We start from the raw sequence: 20,000 nt of genomic DNA, 5'->3' as shown, positions 1-20,000 counted from the left end.
GCTGTCAGAGCCGGTTCCTCTGAGCGGATCCCAGCGTCCTCCATCCAGCTCGGGCCACTCTCTCTCTCTCCGTCTTGCGCTTTCTCTCGCTCTCTCTCTCCCTCTTTCTCTCGCTCCTGCAGGTGAGTTGGTGTCCAGGTGTGTATCTGTGTGTTCTCATCGGTCAGGAGTAACGTATCAGCCCCGCTGTTTCCGCTGACAGAGCTCTACAGACAGCAACAGTGCATTAAAATCACTACTGTACATCACTAGTGTACCTCCCTATCTACTGCACATCACTACTGTACATCCCTATCTACTGTACATCACTACTGTACATCACTACTGTACATCCCTATCTACTGTACATCACTACTGTACATCCCTATCTACTGTACTTCACTACTGCACATCCCTATCTACTGTACATCACTACTGTTCATCCCTATCTACTGTACATCACTACTGTACCTCCCTATCTACTGCACATCACTACTGTTCATCCCTATCTACTGTACATCACTACTGCACATCACTATCTACTGTACATCACTACTGTACATCCCTATCTACTGTACTTCACTACTGCACATCCCTATCTACTGTACTTCACTACTGCACATCACTACTGTTCATCCCTATCTACTGCACATCACTACTGCACATCACTACTGTTCATCCCTATCTACTGTACATCACTACTGTTCATCCCTATCTACTGCACATCACTACTGTTCATCCCTATCAACTGCACATCACTACACATCACTATCTACTGTACATCACTACTGTACATCCCTATCTACTGTACTTCACTACTGTACATCACTACTGCACATCACTATCTACTGTACATCACTACTGTACATCCCTATCTACTGTACTTCACTACTGCACATCACTATCTACTGTACATCACTACTGTACATCCCTATCTACTGTACTTCACTACTGTACATCCCTACTGTTCATCACTACTGCACATCACTACTGCACATCACTATCTACTGTACTTCACTACTGCACATCCCTATCTACTGTACATCACTACTGTACATCCCTATCTACTGTACTTCACTACTGTACATCACTACTGGACATCACTACTGCACATCACTACTGCACATCACTATCTACTGTACTTCACTACTGCACATCACTATCTACTGTACATCACTACTGTACATCCCTATCTACTGTACTTCACTACTGTACATCCCTACTGTTCATCACTACTGCACATCACTACTGCACATCACTATCTACTGTACTTCACTACTGCACATCACTATCTACTGTACATCACTACTGTACATCCCTATCTACTGTACTTCACTACTGTACATCACTACTGCACATCACTACTGCACATCACTATCTACTGTACTTCACTACTGCACATCACTATCTACTGTACATCACTACTGTACATCCCTATCTACTGTACTTCACTACTGTACATCCCTACTGTTCATCACTACTGCACATCACTACTGCACATCACTATCTACTGTACTTCACTACTGCACATCCCTATCTACTGTACTTCACTACTGTACATCCCTACTGTTCATCACTACTGTACATCACTACTGTACATCCCTATCTACTGTACTTCACTACTGCACATCCCTATCTACTGTACTTCACTACTGTACATCCCTATCTACTGTACTTCACTACTGTACATCCCTACTGTTCATCACTACTGTACATCACTACTGTACATCCCTATCTACTGTACTTCACTACTGCACATCCCTACTGCACATCACTACTGTACATCCCTATCTACTGCACATCACTACTGTACATCACTACTGCACATCACTATCTACTGTACTTCACTACTGTACATCCCTATCTACTGTACTTCACTACTGCACATCACTACTGCACATCCCTATCTACTGTACTTCACTACTGCACATCACTATCTACTGTACATCACTACTGTACATCACTATCTACTGTACTTCACTACTGCACATCCCTACTGCACATCACTATCTACTGTACTTCACTACTGTACATCCCTACTGCACATCCCTATCTACTGTACTTCACTACTGTACATCCCTACTGCACATCACTATCTACTGTACATCACTACTGTTCATCCCTATCTACTGTACTTCACTACTGTACATCCCTATCTACTGTACTTCACTACTGCACATCACTACTGTACATCACTATTGTACATCACAATTGTACATCCCTATCTACTGTACATCACTACTGTTCATCCCTATCTACTGTACATCCCAATCTACTGCACATCACTACTGTTCATCCCTATCTACTGTACATCACTATTGTACATCCCTATCTACTGTACATCACTACTGTTCATCCCTATCTACTGTACATCCCTATCTACTGTACATCACTACTGTTCATCCCTATCTACTGTACATCACTACTGTTCATCCCTATCTACTGTACATCACTACTGTTCATCCCTATCTACTGTACATCCCTATCTACTGTACATCACTATTGTTCATCCCTATCTACTGTACATCACTACTGTACATCACTATTGTACATCCCTATCTACTGTACATCACTACTGTACATCCCTATCTACTGTACATCCCTAATGTACATCCCTATCTACTGTACATCACTACTGTTCATCCCTATCTACTGTACATCACTACTGTTCATCCCTATCTACTGTACATCACTACTGTACATCACTATTGTACATCCCTATCTACTGTACATCACTACTGTACATCCCTATCTACTGTACATCACTACTGTACATCCCTATCTACTGTACATCACTACTGTACATCACTATTGTACATCCCTATCTACTGTACATCACTACTGTTCATCCCTATGTACTGTACATCACTATTGTACATCCCTATCTACTGTACATCACTACTGTTCATCCCTATCTACTGTACATCACTACTGTTCATCCCTATCTACTGTACATCACTACTGTTCATCCCTATCTACTGTACATCACTACTGTACATCCCTATCTACTGTACATCCCTACTGTACATCGCTACTGTACATCCCTATCTACTGTGCATCACTATCTACTGTACATCACTACTGTTCATCCCTATCTACTGTACATCCCTATCTACTGTACATCACTACTGTTCATCCCCATCTACTGTACATCGCTACTGTACATCCCTATCTACTGTGCATCACTACTGTTCATCCCTATCTACTGTACATCACTACTGTACATCCCTATCTACTGTACATCACTACTGTACATCACTATCTACTGTACATCGCTACTGTACATCCCTATCTACTGTGCATCACTACTGTTCATCCCTATCTACTGTACATCACTACTGTACATCCCTATCTACTGTACATCACTACTGCTCATCCCTATCTACTGTACATCACTACTGTACATCCCTATCTACTGTACATCGCTACTGTACATCCCTATCTACTGTGCATCACTACTGTTCATCCCTATCTACTGTACATCGCTACTGTACATCCCTATCTACTGTACATCACTACTGTTCATCCCTATCTACTGTACATCACTACTGCACATCCCTATCTACTGTACATCACTACTGCACATCCCTATCTACTGTACATCACTACTGTACATCCCTATCTACTGTACATCACTATTGTACATCCCTATCTACTGTACATCACTACTGTTCATCCCTATCTACTGTACATCAGTACTGTTCATCCCTATCTACTGTACATCACTACTGTTCATCCCTATCTACTGTACATCGCTACTGTACATCCCTATCTACTGTACATCGCTACTGTACATCCCTTTCTACTGTACATCCCTACTGTACATCGCTACTGTACATCCCTATCTACTGTGCATCACTACTGTTCATCCCTATCTACTGTACATCACTACTGTATATCCCTATCTACTGAAAATCACTACAGTTCATCCCTATCTACTGTACATCACTACTGTACATCCCTATCTACTGTACATCCCTACTGTACATCGCTACTGTACATCCCTATCTACTGTACATCACTATCTACTGTACATCACTACTGTACATCCCTATCTACTGTCCATCCCTATCTACTGTGCATCACTACTGTACATCCCTATCTACTGTACATCACTACTGTACATCACTACTGTACATCCCTATCTACTGCACATCACTACTGTACATCCCTATCTACTGTACATCACTACTGTTCATCCCTATCTACTGTACATCACTACTGTTCATCCCTATCTACTGTACATCACTACTGTTTATCCCTATCTACTGTACATCACTACTGTACATCCCTATCTACTGTACATCACTACTGTACATCCCTATCTACTGTACATCACTACTGTACATCCCTATCTACTGTACATCACTACTGTACATCCCTATCTACTGTACATCACTACTGTTCATCCCTATCTACTGTACATCACTACTGTTCATCCCTATCTACTGTCCATCCAAATCTACTGTCCATCACTACTGTACATCCCTATCTACTGTCCATCACTACTGTACATCCCTATCTACTGTACATCACTACTGTACATCCCTATCTACTGTACATCACTACTGTTCATCCCTATCTACTGTCCATCCCTATCTACTGCACATCATGTCTACTGCATTATTATGCACATATGAGTGTATTATATAACAGTTATCCACATACTGTATGTGATGAAGAGTCGACTGCTCGCTCGATGTTCATATCATCTTCAAACCGATCAAGAGCTTCTTCTGTGTGATCCGGATCAAGACCTTCTTCTCTGTGATCCGGATTAAGATCTTCTTCTGTGTGATCCGGATTAAGATCTTCTTCTGTGTGATCCGGATTAAGATCTTCTGTGAAATTCGGATTAAGATTTTCTTCTGTGTGATCCGGATTAAGATCTTCTGTGTGATCCGGATTAAGATCTTCTTCTGTGAGATCCGGATTAAGATCTTCTTCTGTGAGATCCGGATTAAGATTTTCTTCTGTGAGATTCGGATTAAGATTTTCTTCTGTGAGATCCGGATTAAGATTTTCTTCTGTGAGATCCGGATTAAGATCTTCTTCTGTGAGATCCGGATTAAGATCTTCTGTGTGATCCGGATTAAGATCTTCTTCTGTGAGATCCGGATTAAGATTTTCTTCTGTGTGATCCGGATTAAGATTTTCTTCTGTGTGATCTGGATTCAGATTTTCTTCTGTGTGATCTGGATTAAGATCTTCTGTGTGATCCGGATCCAGACCTACTCTCTTCGCCCCATCGCAGCCAATCGGCGGTAGCTCCGGGGTTTCCGTACGCCGAACGGGCAGAGTGATGGTCAGCTGCTTCCTCGCGGTGTTGAACTTCGCGTGTCCTTTCTCCTCATCCACAGGATAGGCCAGCGTTAGCTCCAGCCTGTACAGCGGCTCTGGAGTCTCCAGAACCAGGCTTCGCTCCGGAGCCTCCAGAACCAGGCTTCGGCCCGTCACACGGAGCTCCGCCTCCTGTGCTGACCCCAGCAGCGGCATATCGATGATGATGACGATCTCTCGCGGACGGGCCCCGGGACCCGAGTCTCTGGAGCAGCGGTAGTCTTGCAGATCCACCACCGATCGGTACTTTAGGGTGAAGTGAGGCCTGATGGGCTGTTTGGGTCTGGGGTCCTCAGGAGGGCTCGCTTTAGGTTCTTTTGGCTTCTCATCTGGATCCGGAATTGGCAGCATGCCCTCAGCGGCGCTCTGGTTCTGGTGGTGTCCAGGAATCGGCCTGCGGATCACGGCTGGATGGACTGGCCCTTTATACCTCATCTTCAGCTGCTTTAGCTGGTCCAGCTGAATGTGGAAGGAGTCCTGGATGCCTCCGACAGCCGTACTGTGGATGAGCTTCATGAACCGCACGCTTTTCTCCGCCATGCGAAGCGCGTCCGGATGGAAAACCACATCATAAACCACACAGCTGTTTCCCGCGGCGTCCCTGTCTGCTCTGCCCGGCGTCAGACTGAACGGTAAGCGCCAATTATGACCCGATTTCCCGCCACGGTCAAGCGCCGCTTCACACGACGGCTCATCGATGCGCGGATTAGAGCAGATGTTGATGAAGGTTTTCCCGCGCGCGCTGCGTGTTTTGAGCACGTGATGCGGCTCGGGGTGGATGAACTGCGCGTGCACGCCTCGCTCCTGCTCCATCTGCGTAATTTCCTGCTCGTATCTCCTCCGGTTCTCCGGGTCCGCGATCTCGGCCGCATATTCCCTCAGTAACTCACGGAATGTCTCGTCTTTCAGCGCCTCGCCGAATCTGTTCATCTCATCGCGTGTCAGATTCAGTTCTTCGAGTTTGCTGCCGAAATCCATCACAGATCGCTGACTTTAAGTCACTAACAAGTTGTTTTAATCTCTGACTGCAAAAACTCTGGCGTAATGAATGGAGGACTCGGTAACCATAGAAACCTGCTACAACAACAGAGCGCGCGTGACGGCAATGTGTGCGCGCTCATGTAACGGCATCTGTCTCCACAAACACACACACACACAGTCTAACCTGGACCAGTAACACTGAGGCATTTCATAAACGGTTCCCAGAAACAAACACAAAACAGAGACATAATTAGTTTAATAAACTTGAATGCAGACATTTTAACAATATTAATTGTAAAAACAAAGCTGAAGTAAACATTTTTTTATTGATGTACAGTAGTTTATATTAAAACAAATGATTTTACACACAAACACACACACTCTCTCTCTCTCTCTCTCTCTCTCTCTCTCTCTCTCTCTCTCTCTCTCTCTCTCATACACATAAACACACAAATCTACTTTATTTACACAGCTCTTCTCCAGCGGCGATTGTGTCAGAGCAGCTTCAGTGTTAAACAGGACAATACTGCAGCAGAATTAGATTTGGCTGTACAGTCGTTCTGGAGTAAACAGTGATGTTATCAGCTTATTTTAATTTATCAGAGAGTTTCAATGCGGGAGGATCGGTAATATAGCTGATATGTTAGTGTCCCCAACTGAAGGTGACGGTGGAGGAACCAAAACTCCTTCAGGGCCAGAATGGAGAATAAACCTTTGGAGAAACCAGACTCAGGCCCCGTCCACACGGAGACGCGTTTAGCTCTACACTTATACATTTTGTACTGTATCAGCGTTTCGTCCACACGGAGCCGCCGTTTTGAAGCATGAATCCGATATTTTTTTAAAACCGGGTCCCAAAGTGGATGAATCTGAAAACGGCAATCTTCTTTTTCCGTGTGTGCAGCCAATCTGTATACTTTCTGAAACGGTGATGTCATCACACTCCGTCCAGCACGGTGAAGAGTTTAGGGATAAAGCTTCGGCTCTGGGCATGAGCTCATCAATATCGCCTCATTTAATGACCGTATCTGCAGTACTGTACGGGTGTGTTTAGGGTCGGTGTAGGCGTTAATAAAACACATCTGTTAAGCAGCATGTGTATTTATTGTTATTTTATCGTGAGATTTTGCCTCACCTCCGACCACTGCTATACCCGTTCTAGCTGTTCTTCTCTGTTTTTAGTGTATTTCTGTGGGAGAATTACAGCGCCACACACTGGCCTGGCATGCAAACTACATCGTTTTTAGTCAGTTTCGGTAATCTTGTGTGCACGCAGATATTTACGAGGGAAAAAAAAGATCGGATTGGGAAAGCTCTGGCTTCGTGTGGACGGGCCTCAGTCAGGTCGAAAGATCGGAGGCAAGAGAAGGGTTGAGGTTTACACACACACACACACACACACACACACACACACACACACACACACACACACGCACAGTATCAGTATTAATTGTAAAGCACAGCTGATGTCCAGTAGTTTTTCATCACTCTGCGGTTGTGTGTGTGTTCTGTGTTTTCCTGCGTGTCTCCACAGCGCGTCTGAGTTTGGGCGGCAAACACAGAATCTGCAGCTGAAACACACCGGCACGGCTGGAGATAAAGTCCTGGCACAATCTGAGGGAATGAGTGTGTTATTAGTGCTCTGTCCTGTGTGTGTGTGTGTGTGTGTGTGTGTGTGTGTGTGTGTGTGTGAGGTAGAGGTAGAGAGAGAGAGTGTGGGAGAGAGAGAGAGGTAGAGTATGTGTAGAGTGTGTGTGTGATGATCAGTGAGCGTACCGTATCAGGGGATATGGCTGAGTCTGGAACACCAGTGCATCGTTACAGTGGCCCTGCAAAACACAGCAGAGTATGACACACACACACACACACACACACACACACACACACACACACACACTCACACACACACACACACACACACACACACACACACACACACACACACACACACACACACACACACACACACACACACACACACACACACACACACACACACTCTCTCTCTCTCTCTCTCTAATGGTGTGTGCTGTATAGAGGAGCTCCTGAGACTTACTTTATCCTCCAGAAGAATATAATCATGACTTCCTCCGAACACAATCACATCTGAGTCTCTTCCCTGGCAGGCGCTGTGCCAAAGCCTGAGCAAACCAGGACAGGAAAATACCATTCTTTAAACACAATCATGTGTTCATCTGCATGTGTTCATCTGCATATGTTCATGTGTTCATCTGCACGTGTTCATGTGTTCATCTGCATATGTTCATCTGCAGGTGTTCATGTGTTCCTCTGCATGTGATCATGTGTTCCTCTGCATGTGTTCATCTGCATATGTTCATGTGTTCATCTGCATGTGTTCATGTGTTCATCTGCATATTTTCATGTGTTCATCTGCAGGTGTTCATGTGTTCATCTGCATATGTTCATCTGCATATGTTCATGTGTTCATCTGCATATGTTCATGTGTTCATCTGCATATGTTCATGTGTTCATCTGCATATGTTCATGTGTTCATCTGCATGTGTTCATGTGTTCATCTGCATATGTTCATGTGTTCATCTGCATATGTTCATGTGTTCATCTGCATGTGTTCATGTGTTCATCTGCATATGTTCATGTGTTCATCTGCATATGTTCATCTGCATGTTTTCATGTGTTCATCTGCATGTGTTCATGTGTTCATCTGCATATGTTCATGTGTTCATCTGCATATGTTCATCTGCATATGTTCATGTGCATGTGTTCATCTGCATATGTTCATCTGCATGCGTTCATCTGCATGTGTTCATCTGCATGTGTTCATGTGTTCATCTGCATGTGTTCAAGTATTGTTCATGTGTTCATCTGCATGTGTTCAAGTATTGTTCATGTGTTCATCTGCATGTGTTCATGTGTTCATCTGCATGTGTTCAAGTATTGTTCATGTGTTCATCTGCATGTGTTCATGCGTTCATCTGCATGTGTTCAAGTATTGTTCATGTGTTCATCTGCATGTGTTCACATGTTGTTCATGTGTTCATGTGTTGTTCATCTGCATATGTTGTTCATGTGTTCATGTGAAAGTATTCGGCCCCCTTGAACTTTGCAACCTTTTGCCACATTTCAGGCTTCAAACATAATGATATGAAACTGTAATTTTTTTGTGAAGAATCAACAACAAGTGGGACACAATCATGAAGTGGAACGACATTTATTGGATATTTCAAACTTTTTTAACAAATCAAAAACTGAAAAATTGGGCGTGCAACATTATTCGGCCCCTTAAGTTAACCTTTTGTAGCACCGCCTTTGGCTGCGATTACAGCTGTGAGTCTCTTGGGGTTTGTCTCTATCAGTTTTGCACATCGAGGGACTGAAATGTTTGCCTGTTCCTCCTCCAGAACAGCTGGAGCTCAGTGAGGTCGGATGGAGAGCGTTTGTGAACAGCAGTTTTCAGCTCTTTCCACAGATTCTCGATTGGATTCAGGTCTGGACTTTGCCTTGGCCATTCTAACACCTGGATATGGTTATTTTTGAACCATTCCATTGTAGATTTTGCTTTATGTTTTGGATCATTGTCTTGTTGGAAGACAAATCTCCGTCCCAGTCTCAGGTCTTTTGCAGACTCCATCAGGTTTTCTTCCAGAATGGTCCTGTATTTGGCTCCATCCATCTTCTCATCAATGTTAACCATCTTCCCTGTCCCTGCTGAAGAAAAGCAGCCCCACACCATGATGCTGCCACCACCATGTCTGACAGTGTGGTGCTTTTATACCAAACATAGCGTTTTGCATTGTTGCCAAAAAGTTCAATTTTGGTTCCATCTGACCAGAGCACCTTCTTCCACATGTTTGGTGTGTCTCCCAGGGGGCTTGTGGCAAACTTTAAACGAAATGTCTTTCTTCTTGCCACTCTTCCAGAAAGGCCAGATGTGTGCAGTATCCGACTGATGGTTGTCCTATGGACAGAGTCTCCCACCTCAGCTGTAGATCTCTGCAGTTCCTCCAGAGGGATCATGGGCCTCTTGGCTGATCTCTGATCAGTCTTCTCCTTGTATGAGCTGAACGTTTAGAGGGACGGCCAGGTCTTGGTAGATTTGCAGTGGTCTGATACTCCTTCTATTTCAATATTATCGCCTGCACAGTGCTCCTTGGGATGTTTAAAGCTTGGGAAATCTTTTGGTATCCAAATCCGGCTTTAAACTTACATTTACATTTACATTTATGCATTTAGCAGACGCTTTTATCCAAAGCGACTTACAACTCAGGAGAACAGGAAGCGATCCGTCAAGAAGAGGCCACGAAACACAAAAAGTGCCCTAAATACTAAGATTTGTACACTGCTCAGAGTAGCAAAGACCAGAAAGGAAAGAAGAAAGGAGAAAGAGGGGGAAAGAATTTTTTTTTTTCTATTTTTTTTTTTTTCAATGTAAGATTAAGTGCTCATGGAAGAGATGAGTTTTTACCTGTCTTTTGAATGAAGTGAGTGATTCTGTTGTGCGTATGGAGGACGGAAGATCGTTCCACCAACCCGGAACAATGAAAGAAAAAGTTCTAGAGAGGGATTTCATGCCTCTCTGTGATGGTACCACAAGCCTTCGCTCATTAGCTGAGCGAAGGCTTCTCTCATTAGCTGAGCGAAGGCTTCTGGTGGGTGTGTAGACGCGTAGGAGTGAGTCGAAGTATGCGGGTGCTGAGCTTGAGGAAGATCCATGAGCAAGAGTCAGGGCTTTGAATTTGATCCGGGCAGCGAGTGGTAGCCAATGCAGAGATGAATAGAGGTGTGACATGAGCCCTTTTGGTTTTGGTTCGTGCTGCAGCGTTCTGGATCATTTGCAGCGGTTTGATTGCACAAGATGGAAGTCCAGCCAGAAGCGCATTGCAATAGTCAAGTCTAGAAATGACCAGGGCTTGGACAAGAAGCTATGTTGCATGCTCCGTAAGGAACGGTCTGATTTTCCTGATATTGTGCAATGCAAACCTGCATGACCGAGCCGTCTTCGAGATGTGGTCTTTGAAGATCCTGTTCCACTTCATGATTGTGTCCCACTTGTTGTTGATTCTTCACAAAACATTACAGTTTCATATCATTATGTTTGAAGCCTGAAATGTGGCAAAAGGTCGCAAAGTTCAAGGGGGCCGAATACTTTCGCAAGGCACTGTACATGTGTTGTTCACGTGTTCATCTGCATGTGTTGTTCATGTGTTCATCTGCATGTGTTGTTCATGTGTTCATCTGCATGTGTTGTTCATGTGTTCATCTGCATGTGTTGTTCATGTGTTCATCTGCATGTGTTGTTCATGTGTTCATCTGCATGTGTTGTTCATGTGTTCATCTGCATGTGTTGTTCATGTGTTCATCTGCATGTGTTGTTCATGTGTTCATCTGCATGTGTTGTTCATGTGTTCATCTACATAGTGTCACTGAGGAAAAATTACAGTCATTCACTACTATAGGATGAGAAGAATTGGCTAAACTTGTTCAATTATCAAAATCATCAGCATGTCTGCTTGACCCTATACCGACTAGGCTATTAAAAGAGATACTTCCAGAGGTCACAGATCCTCTGCTTATTATCATTAACTCATCTTTGACATTAGGATATGTACCGAAAACTTTTAAGTTGGCTATAATTAAACCACTTGATCCTAAAGAATTAGTCAATTACAGGCCAATCTTGAATCTACCGTTTCTATCAAAAACACTAGAAAAGGCCGTGTCTTCACAATTATGCTCCTTTCAGGCAGAAATGGTATATGTGAGGATTTCCAGTCAGGATTTAGACCGTATCATAGCACTGAGACTGCTCTCATTAGAGTTACAAATGATTTACTCTTCTCTTATCTGATCGTGGTTGCCAATCTCTCATTTGAAACGTTTCTAGCATCTGTTAAACTGCATTCTACCATTGTGGCAAGCAGTGGGGCGGGGGACCGCGAGAGCGGGCCGGTGATGAGTGGTAATGAGTACCAGCTTCGCGACACACCGGTCTCGTCTCACGGCCAAGGGACGGGATTATAAAAGGAGGAGCGAAGGCAGTGGACAACGAGAGAGGACCAGGCCTGGAATTTACGTTAAGTTTTGTTATGTGTGTGTGGGCAGTCGTCCGTGAGGGGCTGCCCACGGTTTATTATGTGTGTGTGTGTGTGGGCAGTCGTCCGTGAGGGGCTGCCCACGGTTTATTATGTGTGTGTATGTGCGGGCAGTCGTCCTTGAGGGGCTGCCCGCGGTTTATTATGTGTGTGTATGTGCGGGCAGTTGTCCGTGAGGGGCTGCCCGCGGTTTTACTTTCGTTTTGTTTATTTATTTTGAATTAAAATAGATAGATAGATAGATAGATTATTGTAATGCTCTACTGAGTGGTTGCCCTGCTCGCTTAATAAACAAACTCCAGCTGGTCCAAACCGCAGCAGCTCGAGTTCTTACTAGAACCAGGAAGTATGATCATATTAGTCCAGTTCTGTCAACACTGCACTGGCTCCCTATTAAACATCGCAGACATTTTAAAATCCTGCTTATTCCTCAAAGCTCTAAATGGTTTAGCTCCGGTACTTAAGCGAGCTCTTAACACATTATACTCCATCACGTCTACTGCGGTCTCTAAACTCTGGCCAGTTGATCATACCTAGAATATCTAAATCAACTGCAGGCGGGCGATCCTTTTCCTATTTAGCTCCTAAACTCTGGAACAGTCTTCCTAGCATTGTTCGGGAAGCAGACACACTCTGTCAGTTTAAATCTAGACTAAAAACACATCTCTTTACTATGGCATACACACAGAACATTATTAACTCTCATTATTCAGATCAATTGACTGATTGTTAGGCTGCATTAACTAGGTCAGCCGGAACCGGGAACACTTCCCATAACACCTGATGTACTCGTTACACCATAAAAAGAGTGGCATCTCCGCTAATGTTAGTCTCTCTGTTTATCCCGAGGTTTAACCCGGATGCGGGCCGTGTCCGGATCGGATGGTGGACCTGCCTGGACATGACCAGCTCATCCTGGAGTGTCTGCTGAGCCGTGTCCATCAGTGTCTCCTCTGAATTTGCCTCACTGGCACGACATGCTCAAAACCCGTCTCCGGCGCAAAAACTCTGATCTTTCATGTATTCATACTCGTGTAATCAACGCCCCATCCTAAATAAACCCGTCTCTTCCGTGATACCCTGAAATTTTGAATATTCGGCTCTAATCTGACCTCTGAGCTGTGCGGTGTCCAGAATAATAATCCTCCGCTGTGTGTTAATAGGCCAGAGGAGAACTGAGTCTGGTTTCTCTAAGGTTTATTTTTCTCCATCATGCCCTGATGGAGTTTCGGTTCCTTTGGTCGCCTTTGGCTTGGCTTGCTCAGTTGGAGACACTAACATTATGATCAGAGTTATTCAACTAAATATACAAATAACATTAATGAATGAGGTCTTATTTAATTCTATAAACTATAATACTGATCTGCCAACATTGTCTCTCTCTGATAAATTAAAATAAGCTGATAACATCACTGTTTACTCCAGAACGACTGTACAGCCAAATCTAATTCTGCTGCAGTATTGTCCTGTTTAACACTGAAGCTGCTCTGACACAATCGGCGCTGGAGAAGAGCGATAGAAATAAAGATGACTGATTGATTGATGTGTTCATCTACATGTGTTCATGTGTTGTTCATGTTTTCATCTGCATGTGTTGTTCATGTGTTGTTCATATGTTGTTCATGTGTTGTTCATGTTTTCATCTGCATGTGTTGTTCATGTGTTGTTCATGTGTTCATGTGAATGTCAAGGCACTTCACAGTCTAGCTCCTCCCTATCTTACTGATCTTCTTCATATTTACACTCCTTCACGCACTTTACGATCCTCACTATCACTCTCTCTTGTCTTACCACGTATACGCTTAAAGACCATGGGAGCTAGAACTTTTAGCCATGCGGCCCCTCGCTTGTGGAACTCTCTCCCTCTCGATATCCGTAATATTGACAGTCTGCATACTTTTAAATCTCGTCTTAAGACCTACCTTTTTACACAGGCTTTTTTATGATTTACTACTTATTTTTCTGTCTCTATGATGCATGTGTGTTTTAAGTGTGTTGATTTATGTATTTATATTGTTATTGCTGTTTTTCCCTGTAAAGTGACCTTGGGTGTTTTGAAAGGCGCTGTTAAATAAAATGCATTATTATTATTATTAATGTGAGGCAAAAATGTAAAGCGCTTTGGATAAAAGCGCAATATAAATGCAGTCCATTTACCATTTACCATGTGTTGTTCATGTTTTCATCTGCATGTGTTGTTCATGTGTTCATCTACTTGTGTTCATGTGTTGTTCATGTGTTAATGTGTTTATCTGCATGTGTTGTTCATGTGTTCATCTACATGTGTTCATGTGTTGTTCATGTGTTCATCTACATGTGTTCATGTGTTGTTCATGTGTTCATCTACATGTGTTCATGTGTTGTTCATGTGTTTATCTGTGTTTGTGTTCATCTGCATGTGTTGTTCATGTGTTCATCTACTTGTGTTCATGTGTTGTTCATGTGTTCATGTGTTTATCTGCATGTGTTGTTCATGTGTTCATCTACATGTGTTCATGTGTTGTTCATGTGTTTATGTTCATCTGCATGTGCTGTTTATCTGTTCATCTGCATGTGTTGTTCATGTGTTCATCTACATGTGTTCATGTGTTGTTCATGTGTTTATCTGTGTGTGTTCATCTGCATTTGTTGTTCATGTGTTCATCTGCATGTGTTGTGCATGTGTTCATCTACATGTGGTCGTGTATTCATCTGCATGTGTTGTTCATGTGTTCATCTGCATGTGTTCATGTGTTGTTCATGTATTCATCTGCATGTGTTGTTCATGTGTTCATCTGCATGTGTTCATGTATTGTTCATGTATTCATCTGCATGTGTTGTTCATGTGTTCATCTGCATGTCTTGTTCATGTGTTCATCTGCATGTGTTGTTCATGTGTTCATCTACATGTGTTCATGTGTTGTTCATTTGTTCATCTACATGTGTTCATGTGTTGTTCATGTGTTCATTTACATGTTCATGTGTTCATCTACATGTTTTCATGTGTTGTTCATGTGTTGATCTGCATGTGTTGTTCATGTGTTAATCTGTATGTGTTGTTCGTGTATTCATGTGTTCTTCATGTGTTTATATGCATGTGTTCATTTGCTTGTGTTCATGTGTTCTTCATGTATTGTTTGTGTTCATCTGCATGTGTTCATGTGTTGTTCACATGTTCATCTACATGTGTTCATGTGTTGTTCATGTGTTCATCTGCATGTGTTGTTCATGTGTTCATGTGTTGTTCATGAGTTAATCTGCATGTGTTGTTCATGTGTTCATCTACTTGTGTTCATGTGTTCATCTGCATGTGTTGTTCATGTGTTCATCTACATGTGTTCATGTGTTGTTCATATGCATGTGTTGTTCATGTGTTTATCTGTGTTCGTGTTCATCTGCATGTGTTGTGCATGTGTTCATCTACATGTGCTCATCTGCATGTGTTGTTCATGTGTTCATCTGCATGTATTCATGTGTTGTTCATGTATTCATCTGCATGTGTTGTTCATGTGTTCATCTGCATGTCTTGTTCATGTGTTCATCTGCATGTGTTCATGTGTTGTTCATGTATTCATCTGCATGTGTTGTTCATGTGTTCATCTGCATGTGTTGTTCATGTGTTCATGTGTTGTTCATTTGTTCATCTACATGTGTTCATGTGTTGTTCATGTGTTCATCTACATGTGTCTGTGTGTTGTTCATGTGTTGTTCATTTGTTGATCTGCATGTGTTGTTCATGTTTTCATCTGCATGTGTTCATATGTTGTTCATGTGTTCATCTACATGTGTTCATGTGTTCATCTACTTGTGTTCATGTGTTCATCTGCATGTGTTCATCTGCTTGTGTTCATCTGCGCTGTGTTCATGTGTTGTTTATGTGTTCATCTGCATGTGTTCACGTGTTAATCTGCATGTGTTCATCTACATGTGTTCATGTGTTATTCATGTGTTCATCTACATGTGTTCATGTGTTGTTCATGTGTTCATCTACATGTGTTCATCTGCATATGTTCATGTGTTGTTCGTGTGTTCATGTGTTCATCTACGTGTTCATCTACATGTGTTCATCTGCATGTATTCATGTGTTGTTCATGTGTTCATCTGCTTGTGTTCATGTGTTGTTAATGTGTTCATCTGCATGTGTTCATTTGTTGTTCACGTGTTTATCTACATGTGTTCATGTGTTGTTCATGTGTTAATCTGCATGTGTTGTTCATGTGTTCATCTACATGTGTTCATGTGTTGTTCTTGTGTTCATCTACATGTGTCCATGTGTTGTTCATGTGTTCATCTACATGTGTTCATGTGTTGTTCATGTGTTCTTCATGTGTTCATGTGTTGTTCATGTGTTCATTTGCTTGTGTTCATGTGTTCTTCATGTATTGTTTATGTGTTCATCTGCATGTGTTCATGTGTTGTTCACATGTTCATCTTCATGTGTTGTTCATGTGTTCATTTGTTGTTCATGTGTTAATCTGCATGTGTTGTTCATGTGTTCATGTGTTTATCTGCATGTGTTGTTCATGTTTTCATGTGTTGTTCATATGCATGTGTTGTTCATGTGTTTATCTGTGTTTGTGTTCATCTGCATGTCTTGTTCATGTGTTCATCTGCATGTCTTGTTCATGTGTTCATCTACATGTGTTCATTTGTTCATCTACATGTGTTCATGTGTTGTTCATGTGTTCATCTACATGTTCATGTGTTCATCTACATGTTTTCATGTGTTGTTCATGTGTTGATCTGCATGTGTTGTTCATGTGTTAATCTGTATGTGTTGTTCGTGTATTCATGTGTTCTTCATGTGTTTATATACATGTGTTCATTTGCTTGTGTTCATGTATTGTTTATGTGTTCATCTGCATGTGTTCATGTGTTCATCTGCATGTGTTGTGTTGTTCATGTGTTAATCTGCATGTGTTGTTCATGTGTTCATCTACTTGTGTTCATGTGTTGTTCATGTGTTGATCTGCATGTGTTGTTCATGTGTTCATCTACATGTGTTCATGTGTTGTTCATGTGTTTATCTGTGTTCGTGTTCATCTGCATGTGTTGTTCATGTGTTCATCTACATGTGTTCATGTGTTGTTCATATACATGTGTTGTTCATGTGTTCATCTACATGTGTTCATGTGTTTATCTGTGTTCGTGTTCATCTACATGTGTTCATGTGTTGTTCATATACATGTGTTGTTCATGTGTTCATCTACATGTGTTCATGTGTTTATCTGTGTTCGTGTTCATCTACATGTGTTCATGTGTTGTTCATATACATGTGTTGTTCATGTGTTCATCTACATGTGTTCATGTGTTGTTCTTGTGTTAATCTACATGTGTTCTTCATATGTTGTTAATGTGTTCATCTGCATGTGTTGTTCAAGTGTTAATCTGCATGTGTTGTTCATGTGTTCATCTGCATGTGTTGTTCATGTGTTAATCTACATGTGTTCTTCATATGTTGTTAATGTGTTCATCTGCATGTGTTGTTCAAGTGTTAATCTCCATGTGTTGTTCAAGTGTTAATCTACATGTGTTCTTCATGTGTTGTTAATGTGTTCATCTGCATGTGTTGTTCATCTGCATGTGTTCTTCATGTGTTGTTAATGTGTTCATCTGCATGTGTTGTTCGTGTTAATCTGCATGTGTTGTTCATGTGTTCATCTGCATGTGTTGTTCAGTGTTGTTCATGTGTTCATCTGCATATGTTGTTCATGTGTTCATCTGCATGTGTTGTTCATGTGTTCATCTGCATGTGTTGTTCATGTGTTGTTCATGTGTTAATTTACATGTGTTCTTCATATGTTGTTAATGTGTTCATCTGCATGTGTTGTTCAAGTGTTAATCTGCATGTGTTGTTCATGTGTTCATCTGCATGTGTTGTTCATGTGTTAATCTACATGTGTTGTTAATGTGTTCATCTGCATGTGTTGTTCAAGTGTTAATCTGCATGTGTTGTTCATGTGTTCATCTGCATGTGTTGTTCATGTGTTAATCTACATGTGTTCTTCATATGTTGTTAATGTGTTCATCTGCATGTGTTGTTCAAGTGTTAATCTCCATGTGTTGTTCAAGTGTTAATCTACATGTGTTCTTCATGTGTTGTTAATGTGTTCATCTGCATGTGTTGTTCATCTGCATGTGTTCTTCATGTGTTGTTAATGTGTTCATCTGCATGTGTTGTTCGTGTTAATCTGCATGTGTTGTTCATGTGTTCATCTGCATGTGTTGTTCAGTGTTGTTCATGTGTTCATCTGCATATGTTGTTCATGTGTTCATCTGCATGTGTTGTTCATGTGTTCATCTGCATGTGTTGTTCATGTGTTGTTCATGTGTTAATTTACATGTGTTCTTCATATGTTGTTAATGTGTTCATCTGCATGTGTTGTTCAAGTGTTAATCTACATGTGTTGTTAATGTGTTCATCTGCATGTGTTGTTCGTGTTAATCTGCATGTGTTGTTCATGTGTTCATCTGCATGTGTTGTTCAGTGTTGTTCATGTGTTCATCTGCATATGTTGTTCATGTGTTCATCTGCATGTGTTGTTCATGTGTTCATCTGCATGTGTTGTTCATGTGTTGTTCATGTGTTAATTTACATGTGTTCTTCATATGTTGTTAATGTGTTCATCTGCATGTGTTGTTCAAGTGTTAATCTGCATGTGTTGTTCATGTGTTCATCTGCATGTGTTGTTCATGTGTTAATCTACATGTGTTGTTCATGTGTTCATCTGTATGTGTTGTTCATGTGTTGTTCATGTGTTAATTTACATGTGTTCTTCATATGTTGTTAATGTGTTCATCTAAATGTGTTGTTCAAGTGTTAATCTGCATGTGTTGTTCATGTGTTCATCTGCATGTGTTGTTCATGTGTTAATCTACATGTGTTGTTCATGTGTTCATCTGCATGTGTTGTTCATGTGTTGTTCATGTGTTCATCTGCATTTGTTCTTCATGTGTTGTTAATGTGTTCATCTGCATGTGTTCTCGTACCGTGGTTTGTCTTTGTGTGGATGCTCCGTCCTCGTCCATTCTTTAGTCTCCAGATTAAATATCCAGCCCTCACCTGAAGAGAAGGAGAGGCTTCATAGATGTGTTTGTGTGTGTGTGTGTGCCTGTTACTCACTCAAGGGTCTGCAGTCCACACTGAGTCCACCAAACATGAAGAGTGAGGAATCTGACACTGATGTGTGTGTGTGTGTGTGTGTGTGTTTGTGTGTAAGTATGTTTGTGTGCGTGTGTGTGTGTGTCACTCACTCAAGGGTCGGCAGTCCACACTGAGTCCGCCGGACATGAAGAGTGAGGAATCTGACACTGATGTGTGTGTGTGTGTGTGTGTGTGTGTGTGTGTGTGTTTGCGTGTAAGTGTGTGTTTGTGTGTGTGTGTGTGGGTGTGTCACTCACTCAAGGGTCTGCAGTCCACACTGAGTCCGCCAAACATGAAGAGTGAGGAATCTGACACTGATGTGAGTGTGTGCCACGAGCGACCTGGAGGAGCGGCACTGGACGACACGCTGAGAGACGAGAGGAGATACAGCTTCAGGTACAACACACACACACACGCACACACAAGCAGTCCGTATGAATAGTGTGTAACTGTGTTATGAAAGATGTCTTACATTTCTGACCATGTCCATGAATTTAAATCAAGAC

The 20,000-nt window shown here is 42.1% G+C and overlaps 3 protein-coding genes across 4 annotated transcripts in view; 1 reads left to right on the top strand and 2 right to left on the bottom strand.

Moving 5' to 3' along the window:
• The window catches only part of dnaaf2 (dynein axonemal assembly factor 2), a 6,514-nt gene extending 43 nt beyond the window's left edge, over positions 1-6,471 (bottom strand). The window contains exons 1-2 of the mRNA XM_067454791.1: positions 4,648-6,471; positions 1-206 (exon numbers count right to left, since the gene is read on the bottom strand). The exon at positions 1-206 is cut by the window's left edge and continues 43 nt beyond it. Coding sequence (XP_067310892.1) covers positions 1-206; positions 4,648-6,297 — 1,856 coding nt within the window. The 5' untranslated portion in view covers positions 6,298-6,471. The remainder of the gene's footprint in view (positions 207-4,647) is intronic.
• A 68-nt stretch (positions 6,472-6,539) lies between these two features.
• LOC137090847 (kelch domain-containing protein 1) overlaps positions 6,540-20,000 on the bottom strand; it is a 23,564-nt gene continuing 10,103 nt past the window's right edge. For both annotated transcript variants that reach the window (XM_067454800.1, XM_067454799.1), the window contains 6 exons: positions 19,967-20,000; positions 19,752-19,861; positions 19,341-19,413; positions 8,357-8,441; positions 8,077-8,129; positions 6,540-7,914 (listed from right to left, as the gene is read on the bottom strand). The exon at positions 19,967-20,000 is cut by the window's right edge and continues 25 nt beyond it. In XM_067454800.1, the coding sequence (XP_067310901.1) occupies positions 7,785-7,914; positions 8,077-8,129; positions 8,357-8,441; positions 19,341-19,413; positions 19,752-19,861; positions 19,967-20,000 (485 nt within the window). In that variant the 3' untranslated portion in view covers positions 6,540-7,784. The remainder of the gene's footprint in view (positions 7,915-8,076; positions 8,130-8,356; positions 8,442-19,340; positions 19,414-19,751; positions 19,862-19,966) is intronic.
• The window catches only part of pole2 (polymerase (DNA directed), epsilon 2), a 41,258-nt gene continuing 41,008 nt past the window's right edge, over positions 19,751-20,000 (top strand). The window contains exon 1 of the mRNA XM_067454792.1: positions 19,751-19,890. The gene's annotated coding sequence lies outside the window, so the exon portion shown is untranslated. The remainder of the gene's footprint in view (positions 19,891-20,000) is intronic.

This window comes from Pseudorasbora parva, chromosome 10, assembly GCF_024679245.1.
Source record: "Pseudorasbora parva isolate DD20220531a chromosome 10, ASM2467924v1, whole genome shotgun sequence".
Taxonomy (NCBI): domain Eukaryota; kingdom Metazoa; phylum Chordata; class Actinopteri; order Cypriniformes; family Gobionidae; genus Pseudorasbora; species Pseudorasbora parva.
The sequence above is the reverse complement of the archived record's forward strand: the minus strand, read 5'-3'. Positions and strand labels throughout refer to the sequence as shown.